At 48.9% G+C, this 27198-nt stretch overlaps 1 protein-coding gene across 10 annotated transcripts in view; it reads left to right on the top strand.

The window, feature by feature from the left end:
- The window catches only part of LOC144770929 (uncharacterized), a 584254-nt gene that overhangs the window by 290524 nt on the left and 266532 nt on the right, over positions 1 to 27198 (top strand). For all 10 annotated transcript variants that reach the window (XM_078655752.1, XM_078655753.1, XM_078655757.1 and 7 more), the window contains one exon: positions 16776 to 16886. In XM_078655752.1, coding sequence (XP_078511878.1) covers positions 16776 to 16886 — 111 coding nt within the window. The remainder of the gene's footprint in view (positions 1 to 16775; positions 16887 to 27198) is intronic.

The raw sequence follows: 27198 nt of genomic DNA on the forward strand, positions 1-27198 counted from the left end.
CTTTTTTTTTTTTTTATTTTTTTTATTTTTTTTGGTGTAAGAAGTTTATTCGCACTTAGCATATATGAAAATACCTTACAAGTGATTCGCCTACAACCAGTGGTGGCCGGCTACAGTTGTTCTTGCCCAATCGGGCCCTCTCTGTTATGTACACAGCCCATCAGCCGACATCCATAGGACCGGCGGCGTTTTACATAGTCATCATATTCACTATCCAATTCAGTGCTCCAGCTATGTATATTCTTGCCAGTGTTCACACTTTTTTGGTTACTTATTCTCCCAACTGTAAACTGGATGGTGTCACCCCTAAATTAACCCGGAGTGTCCATCAAAAACGTATACTCTGTGTCACAGCATCCTCCCTCCCTTCCCATACCACAGTATTCTCGTACACCCGTTGATCACACTTCATGTAGCATTTCTAATCGTTCGCATTCATCCCCTCTTCATTGCCCCGTTCCAATAAGTAGGTTCTGAGGTATTCCCAATAGTCTTTGGGTCTCGATCTAGCTGGCAGTTCCTCCTCATAGGTGTTCAGAGTGTCGCGACAGTACACCATATCTTCTAACCAACTCTTAACCTCTGGCCCTTTTGTACTGTTCCAGTGTAGTGAAACCCTTCTTTTCGCCAGCAACAACGCCACTGCACAGAACTTTCGCCTCGTCGCCCTTAATGTTGGTTCAATACCCAAGAGACACATCTTGGCATCGCATATTAAAGCAGATTCTAACATGACATTCAGCGTTTGCACCACCCGTACCCAGTAGCCCGCCACCTTGCGACAATGCCATGCCAGGTGCATGAAATCCGCCCCCTCCTGCTTACACCTTTTACACTGCGAATCCTCTTGTAACCCATATCTCTGTAGTCTCTGCGGTGTGTAGTACACTTGGTGGAGGTATTTGTAGTGTATGATTCGCAGGTTACCGTTTGGTGTCAGCATGTCTGTTAGCATGCATGCCGACGCCCATTCCTCCTCCGCGATGGGTGTCACTAGTCCCTCGCTCCACCTAACTCTAGCTTTGTCTGTGCTACCCCCTATCGCTCCCTGTAAACTAGTGTATAATTTAGATACCAGGTGCGATGCCGCAGGCGTCGTGAGAAGGAGTTGTAGGGGTGCCAGCGGGGTCGGCTCCTCCGGATGCGTCGGATAATGCTCCCTAAGTGCTCTTTGGAGCCTATAATAGTTAAAGGTGAATAGTAGGGACGGGTTGCTGATGTATTGCATTTCATTTAACGTTTGGAAGACCCCATTGAGATACAAGTCACCCATTTTATCTATGCCCGCCCACCGTAGCAGATCCATGCCCACCTGTTCTTGTGTCACTGAGATATGTGGGTTGTGTGCCAAAGGCAGAGCTGGAGCATACAGTGGCAGTGCCTTAGCCGCCTTGCCCATCAATCGCCATGCTTCCGTGGTGGTATCCACCGTGTTTATGTCTCTGTCATGCAGCCTGGGGCGTTTATGTAGCAGTATGTTCACCAGTGGTATCGGGTCTGCATCCCCCGCCTCTACCGCCACATGCGTCAGGAAGGGTACTTCGTGATGCCAATAATGTGCGAATTGCGCTTGGGCGCACAGATAATAGAGATAGAGGTCCGGTACCTTGAAACCCCCCTGGGCATATGGAAGTGTCATGGTGCGTAGTTCCAGTCGCGCTTGCTTTCCGGCCCACAGCAGACTAAGAACTAAGGAGTTGATATTGCGAAACACTGCCGCCGGCGGCTTTATTGGGATGTTATTAAATAAATACAAAAATTTGGGCAGTATCACCATCTTCACGATTGCAGTCCTGTCCGCCAGGGATAACGGGAGTTTATTCCACCTTTTTATTTTATCCCCTAGGTCCGCTATCGCTCGCCCATAATTGGTGCGTATAACAAGTTCTGGGTCCCTGTGGAACCACACACCTAAATATTTCGTGGGTTCCTCCTGCCATTCGAGTGGGTAGTCCAGGGGTATAGGGTGTGTGCTATCCGTCAGGGCTAGAATGAGCGATTTATCCCAATTAATTTGTAAACCGGAGTGGCTCCCAAACCTAATGTACTCCCTCATTAGTGGATTTAGGTTTTGTGCCGGGTTTTTGACATAAAGCACCATGTCATCTGCGTATAACGATATGTGGATGGGGCGTGATGGCATCTGTATGGCTGAGTAGTGATGGTGCTGTCTTATTTTACATGCCAATGGCTCCAGGATCAATGCAAAGAGCATCGGCGAAAGCGGGCAGCCCTGCCTCGTCCCTCTGCATATCGGGATGGGTGCTGAGACATGTTTGTTTATTCGAATGCGTGCCGACAGATCGGTATACAGCATTGAAATCCAGCCCAGGAACATCAGGGGGAAACCCATGCGCACCAGGACCGCCTGTATGAAGGCCCATCCTATTGTGTCAAATGCCTTGGCAGCGTCAAGTAGCACTGCCACTGCTTTCGTGTCTGGGGATAGGTAATGGGCCAACGCAAAGAGTGTGCGGGTGTTATGTGTGGTGGCCCTGTCAGGTATGAACCCAGATTGGTCTGGCCTGATTAGTAGCGGCATGAGCGGTTTCAGTCTGTCCGCCAGTAGACTGGCTATTATTTTTGTGTCCACGTTCAAAAGGGACAATGGGCGGTATGAGTCACATTTGTCCTCCGCCTTACCCGGCTTTAGGAGCGCAATGAGTAAGGCTTCCCTCATGGAGCCTGGTAGGGTTTGGGCTGCGTGTGCCGCCCCGTATAGCCTCACCAAGTGAGGTGCAAGCAGATCTGCATATTCTTTGTAAAATTCTGCCACGTACCCGTCCGGCCCCGGTGCTTTGTTGTTCGGCAGTCGCTTGATTGTGTCCGTAACCTCCTCGATCGTGACAGGGCGCGCTAGGTACGCTCTGTGCCCGTCTGACAGCCAGGCTAACTCCACATCCTCCATGTATGCTAGCAATTCTCCTTGCGTGGGCGTAGGGCGTGCTTGGTAAAGGGCACCATAGTGTGACATAAATTCTGTCATAATTCCCTTGATGTCGTTCACCGTTTCACCCGTGTCCTTACAGATGGCTGTTATATTCTGTGGGGCCCTCCCCGAGCATATCTTGTCTGCCAGTGCCCTACCCGGTCTACCTCCTTCCCCGTAGCGTCTGGCCGTCGCCCGTTTAGTGACGTATTTGAGTTCATCCGAGGCAAACTGTTTGTGTTCTGTTAGAAGGGTGTGTATGTCTCCTAGCACCTTAGTGTCTCCAGTGTGCGTGTATTTGTGTTCCAGCTCCTGTATTGCTGTTTCGCGCGTGCGCAGTTGCCGCCTGATGTCCTTCAGTATGCCTGAGGACGTGCTAATGCATGCCCCCCTGATTGTGGCCTTAAACGCTTCCCACAGGAGGCAGGGGTCATTCGTGGACGGGCCGTTTATTGCGAAGTAATCTATTATTGCCTCATGTATCGTGGTGGCATACAGTGGGTCCTTCAGAGCTGTCGCGTTGAAACGCCAAGTGAAGGGCGGTGGTTCATATTGAGGGACCTCTATCTGTAGCAAAACTGGATTGTGATCTGACAGTGTCCTGGGCGGATGCGAGATGTGTCGAACCCATGTTAGTATCTCTCGGGTACCAAGCCAATAATCTAGTCGCGCCCAGCTGTTGTTTGCAGCATTAATGTGTGTTGCAGCGGTGATCCCTGCGTTACTCTTCCTCCAAATGTCTGTCAGTTGGAGGTCCTCTATCGCGTCCCGCAACATATGTCTGGCATTGCTATGGTGTTCCGTGGTGTGTGCAGCCCGGTGATCTTGTAGCGTGACATTGAAATCACCTCCCCATAGTATGTGGTCTATATGTGTATCTGCGAGTGTCTGCCAGATTTTCCTGTAAAACCCCGGGTCATCCACATTAGGGCCATACGTGTTCAGTAACAGGAGTCTCTGTCCCCTGACCTTCCCCTCTACCATCACACTTCTGCCCTCTGAGTCCCTGTTCACATTTGTAATGTCAAAGTGTGTTCCCTTACGTATGAGGATGCTAACCCCTCTGGAGTACGTTGAGTAGTTAGAGCTTGTGACTGATTCAGCCCACCGTGCCCCCAGTGTAGATGTGTGTGCGGCATCTTGGTGTGTCTCCTGTAAATACACTATATCCGCATGCAATCTGTCAAAATAAGCAAACATCTGCCTGATCTTTCTCGGGTTCCCCAGTCCCCTTACATTCCACGTGAGCAGGGTTAATGTGTTAACTCTCGACATTGTCATTTGTGTTCATCTTGGCGTCTATTTCGATGTGCGGCATCCGTGTACGGCTCCAAACAGGCAGTAAACAGTGAAGTGCTTGATGCGTGATCCCCGCCGGGTCGGTGAGGCCGCTACTACATTGTGCACGCTCATGTATGGTCTTGGAGTTTGCCATGCTTCTCAGACACAGAGTTAACGAATCAAACATACCCAGTTCCCCCTTTTCCCCCCCACCCACTTTAGCGCCCGAACTTTGCCAAAGCCATCCCTTAACTAACTTAATCTGAACTTGAAAACACATTGTGGGGCGCCCCCGCTCGGGGGTATCGCCAGGTTCACACATCTCCATCCACGTAGTGGACGTGGACGGACGCCCATGTCGACTTATTATGTCGTGTGTGAAGTTTTTCCACCCTCCACCCACCAAATACCAACAGAAAGTAGGCGTGTGCCATCGAACAATTCCTCCCATCGAAGATTTGATATACCCCAGGGACACTCGGTAGCTGTGGTTCATTCCAGTGCTAGCAACGAGGGCTGGTCCTAGGGCTAGCGTCTGTACCCCCCTTACTACACGCTACTGCCATGGGAGCTACTCGGCCCCCTGTTTATGATGTCTCTTCGTGCAGCCATCGGTGGCCCCATGTTCCCCCATTACTCACTGCGAGGACAGACATCTCAGGTCCGCTGCTTCAGTGTTCAAAAAGAAAGGTCTGTGGCAGTGCACCTCCAGGCCAAGTGTTCCGGGGTGAGTCAATGTGCGCCACCCATACGCCTCTGCTTGGTCCCTGGGCCGCTTTCGTGTTCATCAAGGCTTCCTTGCCACCCTACCGTTCATTCCACATCGCTGGTCGGTTCCGCTCTGTTCTGCTCCTTCCGTCGCTTCCCCTGCTGCTTGACGAATTCGTGCGCCGCCTGTACTGATTGCAAGATGACCGGTTTACCCAGGTTCGTGATTTTAAGTTTGGCCGGGTACAGCATGGCATATTCAAGACCAAGGTCACGCAGTTTCTTCTTCACCGGCGCAAATTCCTTCCGTGCTTGCTGCACCGCCATGGTGTGATCAGGGTAGAATTCCAGCGTGTTACCCTGGTGTGTGATTTTTCCCATGTCTCTGGCGAGTCGGAGGACTGTGTCTCTGTCCCTATAGTTGAGCGTACGCGCTATGATCATTCGTGGAGCGGCCCCTGGTTTCGGAACTGGCGCCAGGGAGCGGTGCGCTCTCTCGATCAGGAACACTGAGGATAGTTTGTCGGCGCCAAAGATTTCTGTTAGGAGGGTCTCTATGTACGTTTCCATCCTCCCTGTGTTGGTGGATTCCGGCAGGCCGGAAATTCGGATGTTGTTCCGCCTGGACCTCGCTTCCTGATCCTCCACCTTCGCTCGAAGGGTCTCCACCGTTTTCTCCAGTCCTCCGCATACCTTCGACGTGGTTGCATGGTCGTCTTCCACCCTGGATATCCGTTGTTCTGCTTCCTCCAGGCGCTCGTCGTGCTTCTCTATTTTAGCCGCCATACTGTCCACTCTCTGCACCACGCTGTCCAGTTTCCCATTTATTTCCTGCAGACTCTGCTGGATTGCGCGAAGCACCGCTTCCATGGCAGACCCCTCCGCCATTTCTACGTCACCTTCGGTTTCAGGGGTGGCCGACACTGTTTTGGGCTGCTTCCTTGTTTCAAAGGGGAGCTTGGACTGTTGTTTGTCCGGCTTCCCCATAGTCCGCAGTGGTAGTGGCGAGGTGTGTTCGGCCGCTTTTGGGCTGCCGGCCGTTAGCGTGCTTTTTCCCGCTGGTGCCTGGGCCCCCCACCTCTGGGTGCGTCTGCTCATTTACCCCCGGGTGTGGCAGGAAGGGGACGTTGTAGGGTTTGCTGTGCTATATCGGTCTGGTGGCAGAGTTTATCGTGGGGAGTATCCAATGGCGCACTTCGGCTCAGAACTCTCTCGTTGTGGATGTGGGAGTTGGTGTCTACAGCTTCAAGGGAAGCTCCACGCCCCTCCGTTGAGCGCGCAGTGCAGTGAGCTCGCCGGTCTGGGGGGCCAGCTGGTCTGGTCAGGCGGTGCTTAGCGCTGGGCTGGCTCACCTCGTTATTCGCTATTCCCGCTCCCGATGGGGCTCCATGCCGCCTGTCCCGGGGGCCGCCGATACCGCCGGTCTCGTGCGTTCCAGCGCCGCCGCCATCTTAGTTTCAGTGAAACGCACACCGGACTTCTCCGTTTCTTGCCACATCTATCGGCCTCCGTTGTCTTGCCGCCTCGCTGCCCCTACAGCCGCTGTGACGTGGCTTGGGATCATGCCGCAGCAACCCTCAGCGCTCCGCTGGTCAGTTGGTCGCTTCAAAGCGGCAGCCGTCAGGCGCGGCCATCTTGCTAGCGCCCCGGCGGCGTCTCGAGTTTCCGCTGTTTCCTCGCCGTGCAGCTCACCAAACTCCGTCAAAATCAGAGCATCTTGTCGGCTTCACCTTCCGACACCCGGAGCTGGCCGCAGTTTAGCTGGGTCGGTGGTTTAGAAGGGTGAAAGGGCCGTTATGGTGGCGTCCATCCGGCGGAGCCGACAGTTCAGCCAGCCATCCCGCAGTGCGCCCTCTAGCGCCCCCCCGGAATCCAGACAGGTCTTGCTGGGACAGGTGGTTTTTTTTCAGTGGCCGTTGGCTTTAGCTTTGTGTTACTTAGACTTCTTCTTGTTTCATTTAAGTCCTGTAAAACAGCCTAACGATCTTTGATATCAAAGGTTTTTTGTTCTACCACTGAAGTCTGACTATCGAGATCTACGATTATCATTCTAGTACCAAACAAAAGTTCATACGGAGTGATTCCACCCAGAGAATGTCTTGGCAGATTATTAAGACTACGTTGGACACTTATTAGATGTTTGACCCACCCATCACCCGAACCCAATTCCCTCGCTGTTATGGATTGCTTTATGTCACGTTTTTTTCTCTCCACTACCGCATTTCCCTCGGGATGGAATGGACTAGAGTACCGCAAGGCAATGCCCATGCTGGCCATGGCCTCCTTGTAAGCTCGAGAGCTAAACGCAGGAACCTGGTCAGAATGTAGCATGCCAATTGCGTATGTGCCAAAAAAGACTCGCAAATCTTTTATAACAGTTCTGGCGTCAGCCGAGCGCTGGGGCCACATCTAAATGAATCTCGTCTTAATATTTATGGGATCGCATTTTTCCGTGTGGATGTCTACCTGTAGATGGCCTAATGCTGTCTAGTAGAGGTGTCTGGGCTGGTATCTGGTCCGGTTCACAACTGTGATCTCTATTGCAGTCCTGACAATCCATTGCAAAGTTATAAATTTGCACGCTCATCCCCGGCCACCAGTATTGTGATTGCAATTATATTAAAGATTTCAAGATCTCTTGGTGCCTCAGACCCATTCCCATGTGTGCTTCTTGAATCAAGTAAGCCCTCTGGTTCGTATTTGGAATTACTCTGTCCCCCACTCCAGGGATTTGAGCAAACGGAACAGAGTTCGCATCAATTATGTATCTATTGTCGAGTGGATAGTTGAGAGGTAATGCTGCATAGTCGCCTTTTAATGAGGCTTTTACTGCCAGCATGGTTTCTCCATCTATTTATTTTTTAGGACGCTTTTTGTAGCTACGGAAACCGGTTCAACAGCTGCCGTTCTGGCTCTGTTAGCCAATCAATTCCCTGCAACGTGAACGCCATCACGTCGAAGACTCTGCGTATGTATCACGTGAGTCTTTCGTAGTTCTTTCTGTAAAAGAACTACTTGTTCCCATAGTTTTTTATGCTTTATTGTGACACCTGTCTCATCTTTGTAACCGTTTTCAATCCAGGTCTGCATGTATTCACTGTAAGACTGGACGCAATAATACAAATCGCACACTATCAGTGTGGGGAATTCGCGATCGGCATTCTCAAGCGCCATCTTTAAAGATCTTATTTCAGCTCACTGAGCAGTACAGTTTCTGAGTGATTCAGTTTTAGTGACCATCGGTCTGAATTTACCTAAGCGCCAGCGACCTTTAACAATCGCGCATGCTGCATTGTAAACTTGTTTTTCCACAACGTAGTGTTGTGCAAATCTGTCCGTGTAGATTACACAGGTGTACTGTTCGAGAGGCAGAATTTCGATTGACAGGACATTCATGTTCGTATTCTAGATGTTCTAGTTTTTTCATTTTGTGATCAAATGCGTGTTTCACGTCTGTTGCAGCAAGAGAATTTTCCCATTGTATCCATTTTGGATCTAAAGCTTTAGCATTCGGAATGCTTGGTCTTGTTACTGCCTCAAGGGCTGATTCTGCTGTTAAAACAGATATGCTTTTCCCTTGAGCTAGGGCTCTTTCTTTTGCTACAGCAGTTTGGACTGCAGTCAGAATTTTTTCAGTAGAACTGAATTTCATTTCAGCTTGCGTGCACAAGTGTGATTTATAAGCTATTGGTACCGTTTTTCCCTCATTAAAGGTTAGGTACGTAAATCCGCATCTTCCTGGGATGACTCGGATTACAAGGTTTCGTTCGTTTGCGCGTGTTTGCAGTTTTGTTTTAGTTAACATGTCTGTTTGTATAGATCCTAAAATTTTTGTGTGGTTCTGAGTCCAATTGATTGGTTTGAAATCAGGTTTTATTAATTCGTAGAGAGGTTTAACCCTCTCTGCGTAGTTTAGAATGTAAGTTCTTCCGAAATTCAGGAAACCTAGAATTGATTGTAAGTTTTCCAGCGTTTTTGGAGCTTGGAGTACTGCACACTTCTCTAAGAAGTTGTCTGCTAGGCTTTTGCCTTCACTTGATAATTCATATCCTAAAAGTAGGACAGTGAGGTGGGCAATTCGTGACTTTTTTAAGTTGAATTTGTATCCTTCAGATGCGAACCCAAGTATAATGGTGTTCACTCTTTTCAAGTGTGTCTCCAGGTCATCGTCTGTAAGATAGATGTCATCGGCATAAGATAATGCCTCATCATCATACATTTGTAGTAATTCTGTTACCCTGGCTGAAAATAATCCTGGGCTGTTCTTGAATCCCTGTGGGAGACGACAGGATTGTCAATGGGCCCCCATACTTGAGAAAGCGGTTACATACCTGCTTTCTGGTGCAATGTTTTGACAGAAGAAACCAATTGAAATATCTAATGTTGTTTTATATTTTTTGCGCACAATGTTATTCATTAGTGCTGCACTGTGTGAGTTTTGTACTGCAAATGTTTTGCAACAAGAGTTTATGTGTCTGTAGTCCAAAACTAGACGATATGAATCGTCTGGCTTGGAGACAGGAAACAAAGGATTGTTCATTTGTGAGGTGCATGTTTCAATCACCCCCTGATATTCAAGTTGATCTAAGATCTCCCTGACTTGTTTTTTAGCTTCTTGCTTAACAGGATACTGCCTCTGTGCAGAATGTTGATTTTTTTAACTGAATTTTATGGTGAGGAGAATCCTCTTCCCATCCTACATGATTTTTATATAATGGAGGGGCTTGGGTCACTGCCCATTTTCTAGCATATGTGTATTTTTAGGTCGAGGGACCGTCGCTTCTCACTGTGAAGCAGTGAGGGGGCGGAGACCCAAAGAATTAATGTTTTGGAGTTAGGGGGCATAAACCCGCCTCTCTCCTCCATTCTCCTCCATTGGCTGGCTTCCTAAACGGAGGCCAGCCATTGGAGGAGAAGGGAGTCACTCCAATAAAGCCCCGTCTCTTTCGGATTCGGGGGCGTGTTTTTGCGTTCTTTAGCCCTGTGACGTCATCTGTCACTCAAAACGCCTAAAACACGCCCCCGAATCCGAAATTATCGGAGTTACGGCCGCCATTGTTTTTTTTCTTGTTTCTTCTTGACACAGTTTTCGCATTGACACAGCACAAAGATTGCCAGCTAACGCCAGAAATTCGCTTTGGCAAAGCTTTAAAAATAATCCATTGTTCTCAATCTGACTGCAGGCAAGGTGCCCCCGTCAAGTCGCTCTTCGTGCGCGGTATTACATTCGGCCCCCTGAAATATGTGGTGAGTCTTCAAATCTGTTTATCGGGAGGGTGGTGGTACGGCCGATGGCCTTGAGGTGGGTGGAGAGTCCCGGTCAGATATCTGGACGGACTTATTCTTTGGAATGTCAGTTCGTCAAATACTATTTTTGAGTTCGGTTCTTTTAGCAAAGCGACCAAACTTCCTTCCCATCTTAACCGTGAATATTTTATTTTTGGTAGGAGCTGGAGTTTGGTAGGCAGCCTACACCGACCTCCTAAATATATGTTCTCTGCGTTACTCTGAATTCTACTTTAATGTAACGAGTTTCCTCCTGCCCTATAGCGTTTTTCTTGCATTTTTCTTGCTTGCAAGTTTCTTCGTACAAATAAAAAAAAACATGTTTTGTTATTCGTCTGTCACTACTGGGGCAAATGTGTTGTCTTGACTCTTTCGACTTGACCAATCAGTCTCTGTATGTAGAACAAGTTATTATTGGAGCATTTATAAAGCTGGGCCTCGATCCTCGACTCGTCACCTGATTGCCGTAACTATATCTTCTGCTCCCTCTCGATGTGATCCGGCATTTCCGAATCCTACACCAGCAGGTGAACCCAGCACACCCCGCAGTTAGTGAATTTCATGCCGACAGCGAACTTTGCAAACTTTGGCTGCACCTGCAAGTGTTAATGCACCTGCAAGAGAAGCCACGCTTTCTTTAATCTTAAGATGATGACCTTAATATTAACCTATTGTCCCCACTCATTTGGGGTGCGCCACCTCTTAGATTTTTTTCTTTTTTTCAGGAGAGTTGTGAGCAATGTCGGGGAGCAGGGGGCCCTGTTCCACTTTGAAAGTGGTGATTTCATTTCCATAGTATCTCTCCACATGTAAATCTCAAAATGTCATGTATAGCGCGCACTAGTTTAATAAACTGTAGCGCTGCCGTTCACACATTGAATCTTCGAAGCTCAGACATTTAAATGGTACAACAGGCTTAGGCCGTATAAACCCAATGGGTGGCCATAAAAATCTTAGTGAAGGTGGTAGACCAAATAAAAGGTATGGACAGGAGATATAGCATAACGAGAATTGCAGGAAGTGCCCTCTGTCATTAAAGAAATAACGTCTTCTAAACTTCAGATGAATTCTCACCCAGGTATCAAAAGTATTAGAAAGCATGTTACATCAGAACAGCAGTTTCTGAAAATGCACGTTTTTCCATGAAATAAACTTCATTTTAGGGAGACTAACTTTCCCCAAGAAAAAGCTTACCCGTAGTACAAAAACATGTTTCTGAAATAGCTTAGCTTCAGATAAGACATATTTGGCGGGCACAATTATGCCTAACACTGTGGTAAACTAAACCCATTGATCCAGAATGCGGTTGCTTTGAGTTAGTCTGGCCGCTCATTGGATCTGCCCAATCCATTTTTAAACTCTACCAAGAATGCTTTTGCATCTGCGCGTAGTCCTATTTGGATGGGATTAGGGACATGATTGCTCTGTGTGTGTGGGGCTCTGGGTGTGTGTGTGGGGCTCTGGGTGTGTGTGTGGGGCTCTGGGTGTGTGTGTGGGGCTCTGGGTGTGTGTGTGGGGCTCTGGGTGTGTGTGTGTGGGGCTCTAGGTGTGTGTGTGGGGCTCTAGGTGTGTGTGTGGGGCTCTGGGTGTGTGGGGCGCTGCGTGTGTGTGTGGGGCTGTGTGTGTGTGGCTCTGTGTGTGTGTGGGGGGTTCTGTGTGGGGCTCTGTGTGTGTGTGGGGGGCTCTGTGTGGGTGGCTGTGTGTGTGTGTGGGTGGCTTTGTGTGTGTGGCTCCGTGTGGGTGTAAATGCAATAGGTCATGCATTTGCGAGCGATTAACCTATTGGCATTGTAAATGACAATGCCATTTATTTAACGATTAAGCTATTGGCAATGTAAATGACTGCCATTTATTTAAGATTTAAAAAAAAAAATGACATGAGCAATGCTAATAGCTCTACCTTTAATAATGCCGAGACCATTGCATTGTAAATGCTTGTTTATGAATTGGAATGTGATTTGAGAAGGCAGGCATAATCATTTCTTCGCCATGTGGGCACTCCCTGACAAACTCTGGTGGCCAGTCTTTCTCTGCTAGCAGGATATCATAGCCTCTAGATAGGTTCTCCCAAAAGAGACCTTTTATTTTCCTAGTTTTGTCCCCCTCTATACGTAATGTTATTTCATATAATTTGTGGGGCACACTAACTCTGGTGTCTGCAGTTTCCACCTGAATGTATTCATTCGTGTCCACTGTCTCCAGAAGATTCATCAGGATCTTGCGAGCTATGGTCACTTCTGCTGCGCTGTCTAGCATTGTCTGGGCCCATTCTCCGGGCCCATTCTCCGTTCTTGAGTTGTGTCCTCAGAATCCTCGGCATGTTTTATTTTAATACTGGCTACCTTCTTTTTGGGGAAATTTTAATTTTTTATTTTGATGAGCAGGTTCCTTGTCTTTGGACTTGACGCGCTCTTCTTTATGTTCTGACCGTCCTCTTCTTTCCAATTTCTGTGAGGAAGTCTGAAAAGATCGAGAGGGACGCGTATCATTATCTTGATATCTGTCAGGTTTTCTTAAATTATCCCTATTTCTAAGGTTGTATCTTTTTTCAGAGGGCTCCCGTTGTGGAGACCTGCCCCCCCCCCCCGTTCTGGAGATCTATTTGTCCTTTGGGGAGAACTTCCTCTGGACTGGAACTGTTTTTCTCTGGGAGTGGTTTGTTTATTACTCTCCCACTTCTTTTTTGGAGTAATGAGATTATTTTTAATAAAGCTCTTTTCAGGATTTTCAGTTAGTTGGGGTTTCCCACCTAAACTATCTCTACTTAATTCTTCATAGGATTTTTCAATTATTCTGGCAAGTTCAAAAGGTTGTTCTGCTATATCTGTTTCTTTCAATTTTTGGCGGCAGGTTGTACAGTCAATTGTCAATTGAAGCTAATTGTCTATATACTTTTGTTAATTCTTTTAGTTTAACTAAAAGCTCTCCGCTTGACATGTTTTCAATATCAGGATGTGGTGTATAGCCGGCTAGAACCGGCCATGTGGCTCCTGGTCTACCTAGTGGACCGAGCCTGGTGAATTGATTTTGATGTTTTAGGGCGCCATTAAACCAGAGCTGGTGCTCTTGGTATGTTAGTGGAATTTCAATGTCCTCAAAAGGAACGTATTCTGTTGGAGATTCCTCTATTTTATAGTAGTGGAACTCGTGTGTCACAGCATGTGCTGCTGGAATGTGTATCCAGGAATAGAACACCTCTGTCGGCCGATATTCATGGGCCTCTACCACATATATGACTGTACCACCTCTTGGTGATACCCCATTATTTATAAGTTTGTAAGTTACACTCTTCCTTACATTGACTGGGATGATTATAGCATCCGGGTCATCTTGCCGGAGACTTGTGTCCTCCGCTAAAAGTTGAGCTGCTAACGCTTCTCTTTTTCTTTCCTCTTCACCTTCCGACATTTTGTTGACAGAAAGTTTGCAGAGCAAGTTTCAAGGGAAACAAAGATTAGGTGCACAATATTTTGGAACACTGTATCCTTCAACGTTGACTAAACCAAAAACTAATACATAGGAATCTATTCCTACTAAGTTTTGGCGGATATTAACCTTTCACCCATCTATTGGAGCATTTACGGGAAAAAGGGGTCTGTGTGAAAAGCACGACTGAGTTACTCTAGTATCTAGCGTTAAATTATCGCCTTACCAAACGTTGGGCACCATGTAGTGTAGTTCCTATATTCCCAATAGGCTCTGCGCATTGGAATAACATAAACGATAGTTTAGACGTAGGACTTAGGTGGACTCGGTCTCTATTGAATATGTTAGACTTAATTATGAATGCCAGCTAGCTCAGAGGTCACTAGAAACTTTCTCGAGTAAACAAGGTGTTAACTTTCCTGAATAGACCAGAAGGGTTTAGCTTCTGGCAACCGCATAAACATGACAACTTTGCTCCCTCCAGAATAAGGAGTATATCTCCAGAGTCACGGAAACAATAGATAACTATTTCACTCAGTCAATCGTCCATGCTTCGTTTCACCAGAAGCGCAGAGAAATAGAGAGACGGGCGTTTTCAATAAAAGAGGTTATTTATTGAACAGTCTTCTTTCTCATGCAAGAGAAGTGAGTTGCCACAATTGCAATACTTGTTATAAAGTAAAGTGCGTACAGTAAAAGGAGTATTATGAAATAATACTGTAAAAGCATTGTATGGTTTCTAAGCCATACAGTGTTTAAAATAGATCAAATATATACATAGATAAAACCATGACTAAACGTACTCAACTGGTGCTTCTAAGATACGCCTACCCCGGTGTAACTAACCTAAGCCTAGTACGTGGGAAGGAGTAAGTAAGCTGCAGTTTACGTTAAGATAGGTTTTTGCCAAAAATCTGAATCAAGAATTCTCTAAGGGTCTAATCAGCTCCGTACCTTGTTTATAGAATGAAGGAGGTCTTGTATCTCTCTCTCAGGACTCGATCTCCCAGCAACCCGCAAGGGTGACCGGAAAACACTGGAACTGGATTTCTCGGCAGGAGGAAAGACAGCGTCTCTCTCAGTGCGTCAATGGGAGGGTCGGCTACCTTCGGCACTTGCCACAGCAGGGCGTCCGGCAAGTAGATAGCTGATCTGCTCCAAACCACCGTGTGTTTTGCTAGGGCAGATGCTGGTATATTTATACCTGGAAGGTGCCGAGTTTGACATAAGGTTGGACATAAGACGTCACTAAGAACTCGCAGTTCTTTTAGGACTCCAGGAGTTCTAGGACAAATCAATACAGAAGCAGGGGGAATTCCCGGACTGCTGGAGTCTTGGTTTGTTTAAGAACGCTTTGTGCTTTCTAGGAGTCTATGGGAGTAGCCTTGCCGTATTTGGACTGAATTGGCTATGACTTAATATGGATATGATTCTTATGCCTTTATAAGGATATGATTAGTTACAACCACATAAGGGCATTTATCGGGAATATTTAAATAGGGTACTAGATACGTTTACAACAATTCCACTTGTGTTTGTTGCTTCAATCCCAGTTTGCTATATTGTAGCCTTCGAGGTTGGCGATGCCTGGCACTGAGGCGGGGGGAGGGGCGGCGGGGGTCAGGCAGGTCTCTGTGGTAAAGATATGACGTCCGGGGTGAAGTATGAGATCATATCCCAGATCTCCGTGGTGTGTTTGCCGAGTGAACGAGCATTGAGTAGAATACACTGGAGTTGTGCAGTTGCGCACAAGCATGAGACACACAGCACTTTGTACATACTAAGGATATCATTCCTTTAGCTTACATAACATTTTGCCAGACAAATCTTTCACTTCTAAGCATACACAACTTTAAGGGACACAACCGAACATTTCCCAATACATGGATGATCTGGATCGAATCGTAGCACACCTATGAAGCAGTCAGTATTCTGCGTAAGCCCTGAGGAAGTCTTTGGGTTACACCCACTGGACGAAACACATATTGACCTGCTTGGATGTTTTGTAGTACAGAAGATCAGAATTGGCTGGCTGGAATGTTAAAAAGCACAGAATAAAGGAAGACTTGCTTGACTGACTATTAATATTTTTTATTTGAAGAGTTGTGTGCAAGCAGGAAATTGAATCACGTAATAAATATATTTCAAATTTGAAGAGCATGAGAGCGGCTGCTCTTCTTTAGCCAAGCACCTGCGATCAATTATACAATTGATGCAGTTTTACATCTGCTTAACTATTGTACTTGGTAAAGATTTGAGCGACAGTTCTCTGGCTAGTCCATATGTAATCTCTACATATGGATACAAAACTTGCCTTCGTGACAGACCTTCCTCTTTCATATATTCATACAGTGGTACTCTAAACTGGCAATCAAACAGGTTGGGCTGCAGGGGTTCGGCAACTTGTACAGTGAACAACAAACAGTACGTCCTGGGTGGTGGGCAGTAGGAATTCCGCACCCCTACCACACCAACTACATTCAGTCTTGAAATAGACTTGAAGCTGGGTTTACCTGAAGCCCAGACAGTTTCCCATTTGGCTCCATGATATCTAGTGAAAATCCATCGTTTTTATGCCACCACGGTTTGGACTTAGCCATTTGTAAATCAGTCTTGAACCTGTCCCCATCATAGGTTCTTTTTGCATTTGTCGCACTAAATTGAACTAGCAGATGTTAAATCACTCTTGACTTTGACTGACCTTGTTCCTACAGAATCTTAGCTCAACAAAAGTCATTGTTGCATAGGGCACATCACCTCCCGCCCATAACTGCATATCTGTTTTTTACCCCATCTTTTCCCTACGCTTCCTAGACTCCTTATCTATTTCAAATTCGTCATTATGAAATCTCCTCTCCGTGTGTATTCCAAATCAATTCTGTCTGTTCTGCAACCACCTGTCTATTTTTCTCTCCCGCTGCCCCTTTGTTCCTCAGTTTGAAATTTTCTAAGATAGCCCTGCTTGTGATGCTCTGAAATATGTCTCCACTGTGTAGCACTCTACATTTTAATTCTCATTTTACAATGTTTAAACATCTCTTTTTATGTCTATTCTCCTATCGCTACAGCGCTACTGTGTCTTCAGGGCTGGTTCTTGCGCTCCATAGGGAGCTATGAATTTATATTTATTTACTTTTACAAACAGGCTTTCCGATGATTGCATCGGTCTTCCCTTTACGAGGAACAGAGGAGAAAAAGCGTCACTCCGCGGAGCATCAGGAATCAGCGCCACGTAAATATATAAGTTGTAATTCAGGTGAGTGAGTGTTGGCCACTACTTGTGAAGGTTCGTTATTTCTACGCATGTTCCACAGAGGAAGTGTGAAAAGAGGACAACCCAGCTCAGGTAACTGATATCTGTATGCATCTATATATTAACCGAAGAAACATCTGGCCGTGATCAAAGTCCTCTTTTTATGCCACTGGAGAAGTGAAAATGCAAAAGGGAAAGTTTAAGGCGTATCAAATCCTGTTTGAGACAAGCATGTGATGACAGCAACACTGTAAAAGGTGAAGAGAAAGCAATAAAGGAAGACGATACCAGCTAATGCTGCAGGACTGATGACGAAGCTGAGACAGGCTATTACGGTATTGGCAGGGATTGTGTGGCCGTAGCTCAGGCTGCCCTCACCTAAGCCTGATAGTGAAAGTAAAGTAAAGGGGTGTTTCATCACCTTATTCTGTCATCTGTAGCCCTTATCAATCTTCAGTGGAGATTAGAGCAGTTGACGTGCTAATGTGGGGCACAATGGAAAAGTGAAGGGCATAGTATTAAAACCTGGTAGAAAGTGAGGAGGGTGGTGGGAAAGGGAGAACTGATGTGTGAATATGAGAATGATGCATGAGTGGAATGCCCAGTGAGGTCGGAGGATGACTGAGGAGTAAGACGGCCAGGGAGCGTAGAGGATTACAGAGGAGTAAGAAGAGTCGCCGGTGAGTGAAGAGGATATTCGATTCTTGATGAAAATTAAAGGGTATTGGGATGTCATAAAACCGACAAATCATAGTGAGGGTTCTGATGTAATGCTGTAGATGGGTGTAGCTGCTTTCAGGGGCACAAGCCTGGGCAGAAGGTAGTCTTTATCTCATTCAGACCCTGCTACTGGTCTTCACACCATGAGCAGCGGGTATGATTTGCTATATTTGCTGCTTTGCACACTGGTGGTACGCCGATTTTTAACCTTGTTATTATTCGTTACTAGCGCTTATCTTAATTTGTTTTTAAAATAATCACAAAGCCCAACTTCTGCCTCACCTGATCTCGCCCCACCCGCTGTCCTGTCCGCCGGCTCCCCGGTCCACCGCGGGTTTTCCCGTTTGATGTGGAGCGAATGAAGGCGGGACAGTGACATAGTCGAGGGTTAGAGGTCAGGGGCGGGAACTACACTGCTGGAGCACTACTTAGTCGGCCTATGTGTACGTCGCGCAGCCAAAGGCAAGCCTGTCTGCGCCCGTCCGCGCCTGTCCGGGACCAGGGGCCACCCCATCTGCCCAACTCCCCAAAGTATTTACCTATTCCATAGTGATCTGCTCAGCCACAGATCCAAATACAACTCTTACTGTAAAACGTTACTCTGTGAGGATCCTCCCCTCCTCTTCCCCGAGTGCAATTTCTCATTTTCCCATCTACAGCCTGGAATAACAGGGGAGAACGTAGGATGCTTAAACAATAAAACTGAGAGTACAACAGATGCAGCTAGGCATTTTAACTTTATTAGCACCAACTGCCGATCGCTCCCCAAACATAAAAAGGACATTTTTAACTTACTAAATGATAACAAGCCAGATGCCTTATTCCTAACAGAAACTTGGCTAAATGCCAGTTCAGGCCCAGACATCGCCACAGCCCTACCCCAAACGATACCATAGTAAGGAAAGATCGATTGAATCAAAGTGGGGGAGGCATAGGGATCATTTTTAAAAAAGAACTGAAATGTAAATGGACAGATCTTAAAATGGACAACTGTGAAGCCGGACTTTTTAAACTTACCCTCTCACCTCAAATAACGTTTTCTGGAATCCTGATCTACCGACCACCAGGCGCGGCAGGGGAATGTTCGGCGGCTCTGTCAGAGTTTATCACCCCACTCCTGCTGGAGGCCTCCATGTTTTCTATTCTTGGCGACCTTAACCTGCACTTAGAGGACCACAATTGCCCTTTGACCCTCAACCTTCTTTCCGACTTAGAAGCACTCAATGTCCAATTATGGAACCAAGGTCCAACGCACAAAGCAGGGCACTTACTTGACCCAGTTTTTGCTAACTTTAATAACTTAAGCTGTGAACCTGCACTTCCCATACCCTGGTCTTACCATTTCCTAATCAAGTTTAAAATCTGGGTACCTAATAAAAAAGACCTCAATCGCACTGAGGTAGGTGTCAGGAACTGGAAAAAAATGAACATCGATGATCTTATCTCCCAGCTAATACGGTCCCTACCCAATTTATCTTTTAATGAGCTCAAAGTATTAGATCACAATGAAATCAGTACCTGGTTATCTGCGGCAGTACAGGCGACCATTCCGCTTACACTAAGTAAACGAATATCATGTAACCCCCCAGGTACCATGGTTCTCTGAGAAACAGAAGCAAGAAAAAAGTCACTGCAAGAAACTAGAGAGGCAGTGGAGAAGAAACTATGACGTAGCAAGCAAGTATGTATATAAACAAGCGCTAAATGTTTATCTCTTGTCTTGCAAAATAGCTAAGGTGGAATACACAAAGAATACAATTTTAGAGGCACAAAGCAAACCCACTACTCTTTTTAAAGTTTTAAAGGACCTACCCGGAGCAGCTCACCAACCAGAACCCCCTATTTTGTCAAACACACAATGTAATCTCATTGCAAATTATTTTAATGAGAAAATATCTAACATATACTCCAACTTTAATGCTGGATGCGAATCCAAGGCAAAGCCGCAGTCAATCGCAATCTCCAACGGGTCTGACGAGTGGGAGAATGCTCCTGCAAACCTGCTTTCTGCCTGGCAGCCACTAGACCTCATGACTTTCATGGAAGTACTAAATAGCATCAAATCTGGCTCACCCCAGGACCCCCTGCCGGCCCTTATCTTTAAACAGCTCGATCCTTACATTCTAGATGTTATTAGGAAATTGCTTAATGCATCTCTGAATGAAGCTGTAATACCTAAAGACTGGAAGCACGCAATGGTAGTACCTCTGCTAAAAAAGGCAAACGTGATCCAGAGATGTTCTCTAACTTTCGCCCTATATCGCTCTTGCCAAAATTCTCCAAAATCTTGGAAAAACACGTTAACAGACAGCTAGAAGATTTCATTAATATAAATCAGGTACTACATCCCTCCCAGTCGGGTTTTAGAGCTGGTCACTCTACCGAATCCACTCTATTGGGGGTAACTGAAGCTATTCGTCAGGAACTGGACAATGGTGGCACGGTGGCACTCATTCTTTTAGATCTGAGTGCCGCCTTTGACACCATTTCCCATAAAACATTAATTCAGACACTGGGGGACATCGGAGTTAGAGGGATAGCGCTGAAGTGGCTAGAACAATTCCTTTCACAACGAACATTCCAGGTCTTTTCCAAAAACAATGCCTCCGATGTCCTACACTCCCTCTGCGGAGTACCCCAGGGCTCCATATTGAGTCCACTACTTTTTAATATTTATGCCACCCCCTTAGCGAAAATTGCAGAGGAAATGGGCCTCACAATTTATTCCTATGCGGACGACACACAACTAGTATTCTCCCTATATACCAACGATAAATCCAACACCTCCTCCCTTCGCTCTGGGTTACTGAGAATGGCTAATTGGATGCACACCAAGAAATTCAAACTAAACGGGGAAAACCCAAGCTTCTCATCTTTGGAGATCACAAGGAACTCTGGGGATCAACTCACTGGCCCGCGGAAATGGGCCCAACCCCAGTCGCGGTACAATCCGCCCGCAATCTAGGGGTGATAATCGACGACAAACTGTCCATGCGTGCGCAAACAGCTGAAACTGCCTCAACATGCTTTGCCATCCTTAAATGGCTGAGAAAAATCCTGTGGCGACTCCCTGAAGGGGCACAGAAAACAGTAATGCAGGCTCTGATTGGCTCCAGATTGGATTACAGGAATATACTATATCTAGGAGCCAATAAAGAAGTCACTCATGGACTCCAGGTCGTCCAGAATCCTTCTCCAACTCCCTGGCCGAGCAAGTGTTGCCGAACACCTAAGTAAACTACACTGGCTCAAAATTGGCAACAGAGTCAAATTTAAAGCATTATGCTACATGTTCAGGATAAACGCATAGGTAGCGCCTGCCTACGTATGTAAGCTGGCGCAAAAATACATTCCATCCCGCAACCTCAGGTCATTACATCAGGCTAAGTTTATTGTCCCAAGGTTTAAACGGGTACGACTGGGCGGACTCTCTTTTACTTACCTGGCCCCGGTTCTGTGGAACTCACTCCCATTGAAACTTCGTCTTGAACCGAGTTACATCAAATACCGGAAAGGCATCAAAGCATGGTTATTCAACCAATAAATCTTAAATCCTACCTTAGATTCCTCTTACTCTCTGGGTAGCTGTTGCGCCATATAAATGCATTAAATAAATAAATAAATAAATAGGAAGCTAGGTTCTTGTTGCAGTAGTCCCCCTTAAGTTGTGTGTGTTATTTGATGCAACTTTGACAGATGTGCGCCTAGTTCCTGCTAACCAGGTCCCCAGTACTAGTCTTCTTTCCCCAAAATAAGAGAACTGGTCACTTGATCCCCAAGTGACTATACCTGTAGCACCTCTGTAAGTCTCTAGTAAATGGTCCCCCTGGTACCTAGGGCATATGAACTAAAGAGGGTTCCTAAGAGCTGCAGCATATCTTGTGCCGCTCTAGGGGACCAAACGCCAACCACTGGTCAAAAGGAGTTCCCCAGCTACATGATGACTTCACTGAAACTAAAGATGTTTGGTATCAACACACATCGTATTAATAAGCCCACATTGCTTCCAGTGATGGAATAATTAATACAAGCACTAGGAAGGTACCTTAGAGGTACCCCCTGAACCCTACAAGTCCTCTAGTGTGCTGGCCGACTGGTCCAGTCCAGCCTGCTACCACCTGCTATTTATCACCTCCTCTAGTTCCACCTCTCCCTCAGATGTTAACCTTGCGAAAGAATGTGGAAATCAAATAATCATCACAAATGGCCCTCTTCAGTTATCAACAAGGATTTAAAGGATTCAATTTTAAGAGACTTGAAGAAACTCAACCCAAACTCCTTACCGCCTAACAGCTGCAATCTCCTACTTCCCCCTTCCGGCGCTACGGACGTTCAACTTCTGACTGACCACTTCCTCAATACTATGTCCACAATAATCAATGAGGCGGCGCCCATGCAACTGAAAAGAGTTTCGTCCAAGAAGACTTCCAACCCATGGTATGACGGGGGCCTCAATGAGGATAGACGGGCCATGCGAATGGCAGAGCGCACCTGGAGGTCAGCCCCTTCTGCAGTGCACCTAAAAAGTCTAAAGAAACAGAGAAACGCCTACTTCAGGAAAATAAAACGCTCAAAAAGAGATTTCTTCAGCCTCCAGCTCGCCCAAGCTAAAAACCGACCAAGAAAATTGTTTGAGTTAGTCAGATCACAATCCAAAGAGCAATCCCAGACACTCAGCTCCATGGGCGTTACACCTTCCTGCGAAGACTTCTCTGCCTTCTTTATCCAAAAAACTGAGAGAATAAGAAGCAATCTCCTCAATGACGCTATCCTGTACTCCAACCCCCGACACACAGCAGTGCCTCAACCAAAGAACAATGCTACTTGGTCATCCTTTGGCACCTACTCCGAAGAAGAAATTGGCAGATTGCTCAGCACCTTGAAACCATCCAATCACCTCTCTGACCCCCTTCCTGCTAACGCTGTAAAAGACTTTTCCCCTTGGCTTCTCCCACTCTGGACTAAGATTATCAATAGCTCTCTTCAACAAGGATCCATCCCCAATGCCCTCAAAGTCGGGCAAGTCACACCGCTACTAAAAAACCAACAGCAGACCCCACTGATCTAAACAATTACCGCCCTATTACAAATATTCCCACTCTCGCTAAATGTTGGACAGGCCGCATGGTCGGGCTGCCCCCTCCCCGCAATGGGACCTGGACCCTGGCTCCCCCTGCATCCCCCAGCCAGAGTCCCCGCCGACCACCCGAAGTACACTGCAATTCCGCACCCACAAGACACCAGCTCCGAACCCAGCTGGCCCGGGTCACCATCCACACCACGGCCTCGGCCCAGCCGCCATCTTGGACCACTACAGCACGAGGCCGCGTGGCCTCAACTCGACCCTCACCCCGGGCCCGGCCGGGCCCGACATCGAGGCACCAACCTCCCCCCGGGAGGCAGAGTGACCACTTGGCGAGTCAATGGGAGAAAGGAATCGTCAACGGCTCTCCTCCGCCAGGTGTCGATCACCCCCGGCCGCCTGGGCGCTGGCTCCACCCCCATGCTGGGTGTCTGGACTCCCTCATCCCGGACCTCCCGGCCCCCCAGGCGCGAGAGTCCGGACATCAAAGGGGACCAGACCTATAACTGGGGCAGGACCAGACCAGGAAGGCAGTTGTATCCTGGAGTCGAGAGACCCGAGAAGAACTCATCCGTGACTTGGCCTGCTGGCGCTGCCGCGGCCCTCTGCCTCGTGAAACCATCGTCTTGGCCTGCTGGCGCTGCCGCGGCCCTCTGCCTCGTGAAACCATCGTCTTGGCCTGCTGGCGCTGCCGCGGCCCCTGCCTCGTGAAACCATCGTCTCGGCCTGCTGGCGCTGCCGCGGCCTCTGCCTCGTGAAACCATCGTCTTGGCCTGCTGGCGCTGCCGCGGCCCTCTGCCTCGTGAAACCATCGTCTTGGCCTGCTGGCGCTGCCGCGGCCCCTGCCTCGTGAAACCATCGTCTCGGCCTGCTGGCGCTGCCGCGGCCTCTGCCTCGTGAAACCATCGTCTTGGCCTGCTGGCGCTGCCGCGGCCTCTGCCTCGTGAAACCATCGTCTTGGCCTGCTGGCGCTGCCGCGGCCCCTGCCTCGTGAAACCATCGTCTTGGCCTGCTGGCGCTGCCGCGGCCCCTGCCTCGTGAAACCATCGTCTTGGCCTGCTGGCGCTGCCGCGGCCCTCTGCTTTAAGAGACTATCACCTTGGCCTGCTGGCGCTGCCGCGGCCCGATCCACAGACCCTCCAGCTCGAGGATTGTGAGCTCACCTGTTACCACTACCTGTACCGATCCGGTACCAAGACTGTCCCGCTACCCCCTTTCCCTACAGAGACTAGAAGTGAGAGGACCCCCGGGTCCAAGATCTCCTGTATCGCTGATATCCTTGCCTTAAGAACCTTATATAAAGCCTTGAACTCGACTTGGTGTGGTGCCTGTTTGTGGGGAGGGAGGGTACTTGTCTGTACGATCGCCGGAGACGGTCCCCCTCGGGGATCTCTCCCTCGGTATCCGGCCGACCCTCAGGGTCCCCGTCTAACATTGGTGGCCAGCGACGGGATCCGAACCTACGCATAATCGTACAGAAAGTCACTCGCCCCACCACACACAACAACCATGTCAATAGAGAGCGGAACAACGGAGAAATTTCAGATGGAAAAATTGGAAGACTACAACCACCGGGAACTGAAGCAATATTGCATAGAACTTGGACTTCCAACCACAGGTCTTAGCACAAAGGAAGACTTCAAACGAGCCCTAGAAGCTTGGGCGGAAACGGGTACGGCCGTACCCCGAACACAAACAACCGAGACGAGCCCCGCACCAACTAAAGAAAGAACGGATCTCTCCCTGGAAGAGATCCGAGAAAGAGAAAAAACCAGACTCCACGAATTAGAACTTGCCCGACTTCGCTTGGATGGGGAACTCAAGCTGGCAGAACAAAAAATAACCCTGGAACACTTACGGCTCAGGGAAGAGCGGGAAGACAAGCAAAGACAGAGGGAGCTAGAGGAAAAGAGACTAGAGTACGAACATGAGCGCAATCTCAAAGCACTGGAGGTCCAGAAACAGAATAAAGACCTCGGGCTCCCCGAACGACCGACCCCGTCTGCCTCGACCGAACCCAAGGTTCACATCCCCAAAGATGTCATCCGGGAATACCACAAGAACGATGATATCCAGCAGTGGTTTAAAGCCTATGAGGTGGCAATGACCTCCCACCGGATTCCCCGAAGCGATTGGGGGGCCGGTTTATGGGGGAGGTTTGTCAACGAAGGGCGGGACGCCCTGCTACAACTCCCGGACCAGCTGATGACCTCCTACGACCACATGAAGGCCGCCCTCCTCACTCGATACGGGCTCACACCGGAGATGTACCGCCAACGGTTCCGCGACTGCAAACGGATTCCGGGTACAACTTGGGTGGAGTACGTGAACTTTTTTAGCCGAGCCTTCGAGGGGTGGATCAAGGGCAACAAAGTAACCACCTACGAACAACTCTTTGACCTTATCGTATGGGAGCACCTGTCGAACAACTGCTTCGTGGAGCTCCGGCAACACCTCCTGGACAGTAAGCTAACCGACCCTCGACAACTAGCCGTCGAAGCCGACCGGTGGGAAAGCACCCGAGTTGGCAGGAACGCACCCAGCGAATTATCCAGACCGTATCGCCCCCGAGGGGGAGGAGGAAGTCAGGGTCGGGGGAGAGACACCGGCCCCTCGTCACCCCCCAGAAACCCCTCGACCCCGGTTGGCCGAGGAAGCCCTGCCGTCCGGGCCGGTTTCCGGGCCAACATTACGTGCCACAGGTGCCAGCGACCCGGCCACTACGCCAGTGATCCCAATTGCCCAAAGAACCCGAACACTACCCCCCGCCAAGTTGCAGCGGCGGCCCTAGGGGAAGAACTAATCCCGGAAGACCAGGAAGAGTACGAGACCGATCCCTCTGAATGGGCACCCGCCGCCATGGCACTGGTCTGCTTAGGGGAGAGAGACATGATTCCGCGGGCCCCCCTTCCCGCCAACACCCAGAAGTACGGTCAATGGGTCAACATTAATGGCCGCCGGGCGGAAGCCCTCCGCGACACCGGGGCCAGTGTAACGGCGGTCCGACGCCACCTCGTCACTCCAGACCAAATCTTGCCGAACATTCTTTGCCCTGTCCGATCAGCCGACAATTCCGAAAGCCTATGCCACATGGCCTGCGTCCCCTTCGAGTGGGGAGGAGTAACAGGGATGTTAAAAGTAACTGTCCGCGATGATGCCCCCGTGGACTGCCTCCTAGGAAACGACCTTGAAAGCTCTCCCTGGGCAGCTGTCGAACGGAGGGAGCACCTGGGGATGCTTGGCCTCCCCGAATGGGTCTGCGTCACGACCCGGTCCATGACCGCCCGCGCGGTCCCCAGCCCAGAAGAGCCCGAGTGGCCAGAACCTCCTCCCGCGCTCATCCCCGAGGAGGCCGCCCCAGAAGCCAGTCCATTGACCCAAACCGAAGAAGGATCCGACCAGCTTCGGGACGTCCCTGACCTGGCACAATGGCGGCAGGAGGGAGGCCCCACGCAGGAACAATTCCGGGCCGAACAGAAAACCTGTCCCTCCCTCGAAGGACTCCGGCAGCAAGCCCTGGCCCAGAGCGCCGGGGATACCTCGGGGGCCCACTGGATCTACTGGGACCAAGACCTGCTCTACAGCGAGCAGAAAGTTGCAGAACTAGGGGCCAGTCGGGTGCTGGTGGTGCCCCTTCGCTTCCGAGACTTCCTCCTGAACTTAGCCCACGATGTCCCCCTTGCCGGACACCTGGGGCAGGATAAAACCTACGACCGCCTGGTGACCCATTTTTTCTGGCCCCACATGCGGAAGGATGTCACCAACCACTGCAAGGCCTGCCCCACCTGCCAGGCCAGCGGAAAAAGTGGCCGAAAAATCAAAGCACCATTACAACCCTTTCCTGTCGTCACCACCCCGTTTGAACGAGTGGGAATAGACATTGTGGGGCCCCTCGACCCTCGAACAGCCCAAGGACACCGGTTCATCCTGGTCCTGGTAGACCACGCCACCCGCTATCCCGAAGCCATCCCCCTTCGGACTGTGACGGCCCCCGTGGTGGGCCGGGCCCTGATGGGGATCTTCTCCCGGGTGGGGTTCCCCCGGGAGGTTGTCAGTGACAGGGGCACGAACTTTATCTCCAGATATATGAAGTCCCTCTGGCAGCAATGCGGGGTCACCTACAAATTCACGACCCCCTATCACCCGCAAGGAAACGGACTGGTCGAGAGATTCAACCGCACCCTCAAGGGGATGATTATGGGTCTAGAAGAACCCCTTCGACGCCAGTGGGACGTACTGCTTCCATGCCTCCTGTTTGCCTATCGGGAGGTCCCGCAAAAGTCCCTCGGCTTCAGCCCCTTTGAACTACTGTACGGGCACCCCGTCCGGGGCCCCCTCAGCCTAGTCAAGGAAGGTTGGGAGCAGCCTCCCCAGAAAACTCCCCCGGACATCTACCGATATCTCCTGGCTCTCCGCAACCAGACCCGGCGGTTCCGAGACACCGCCAAAGCCAACCTCGAGGCCAGTCAGGAGGACATGAAGAGGTGGTACGATCAGCACACGTCCTCCATT

The sequence above is a fragment of the Lissotriton helveticus genome, chromosome 7, assembly GCF_964261635.1.
Source record: "Lissotriton helveticus chromosome 7, aLisHel1.1, whole genome shotgun sequence".
Taxonomy (NCBI): domain Eukaryota; kingdom Metazoa; phylum Chordata; class Amphibia; order Caudata; family Salamandridae; genus Lissotriton; species Lissotriton helveticus.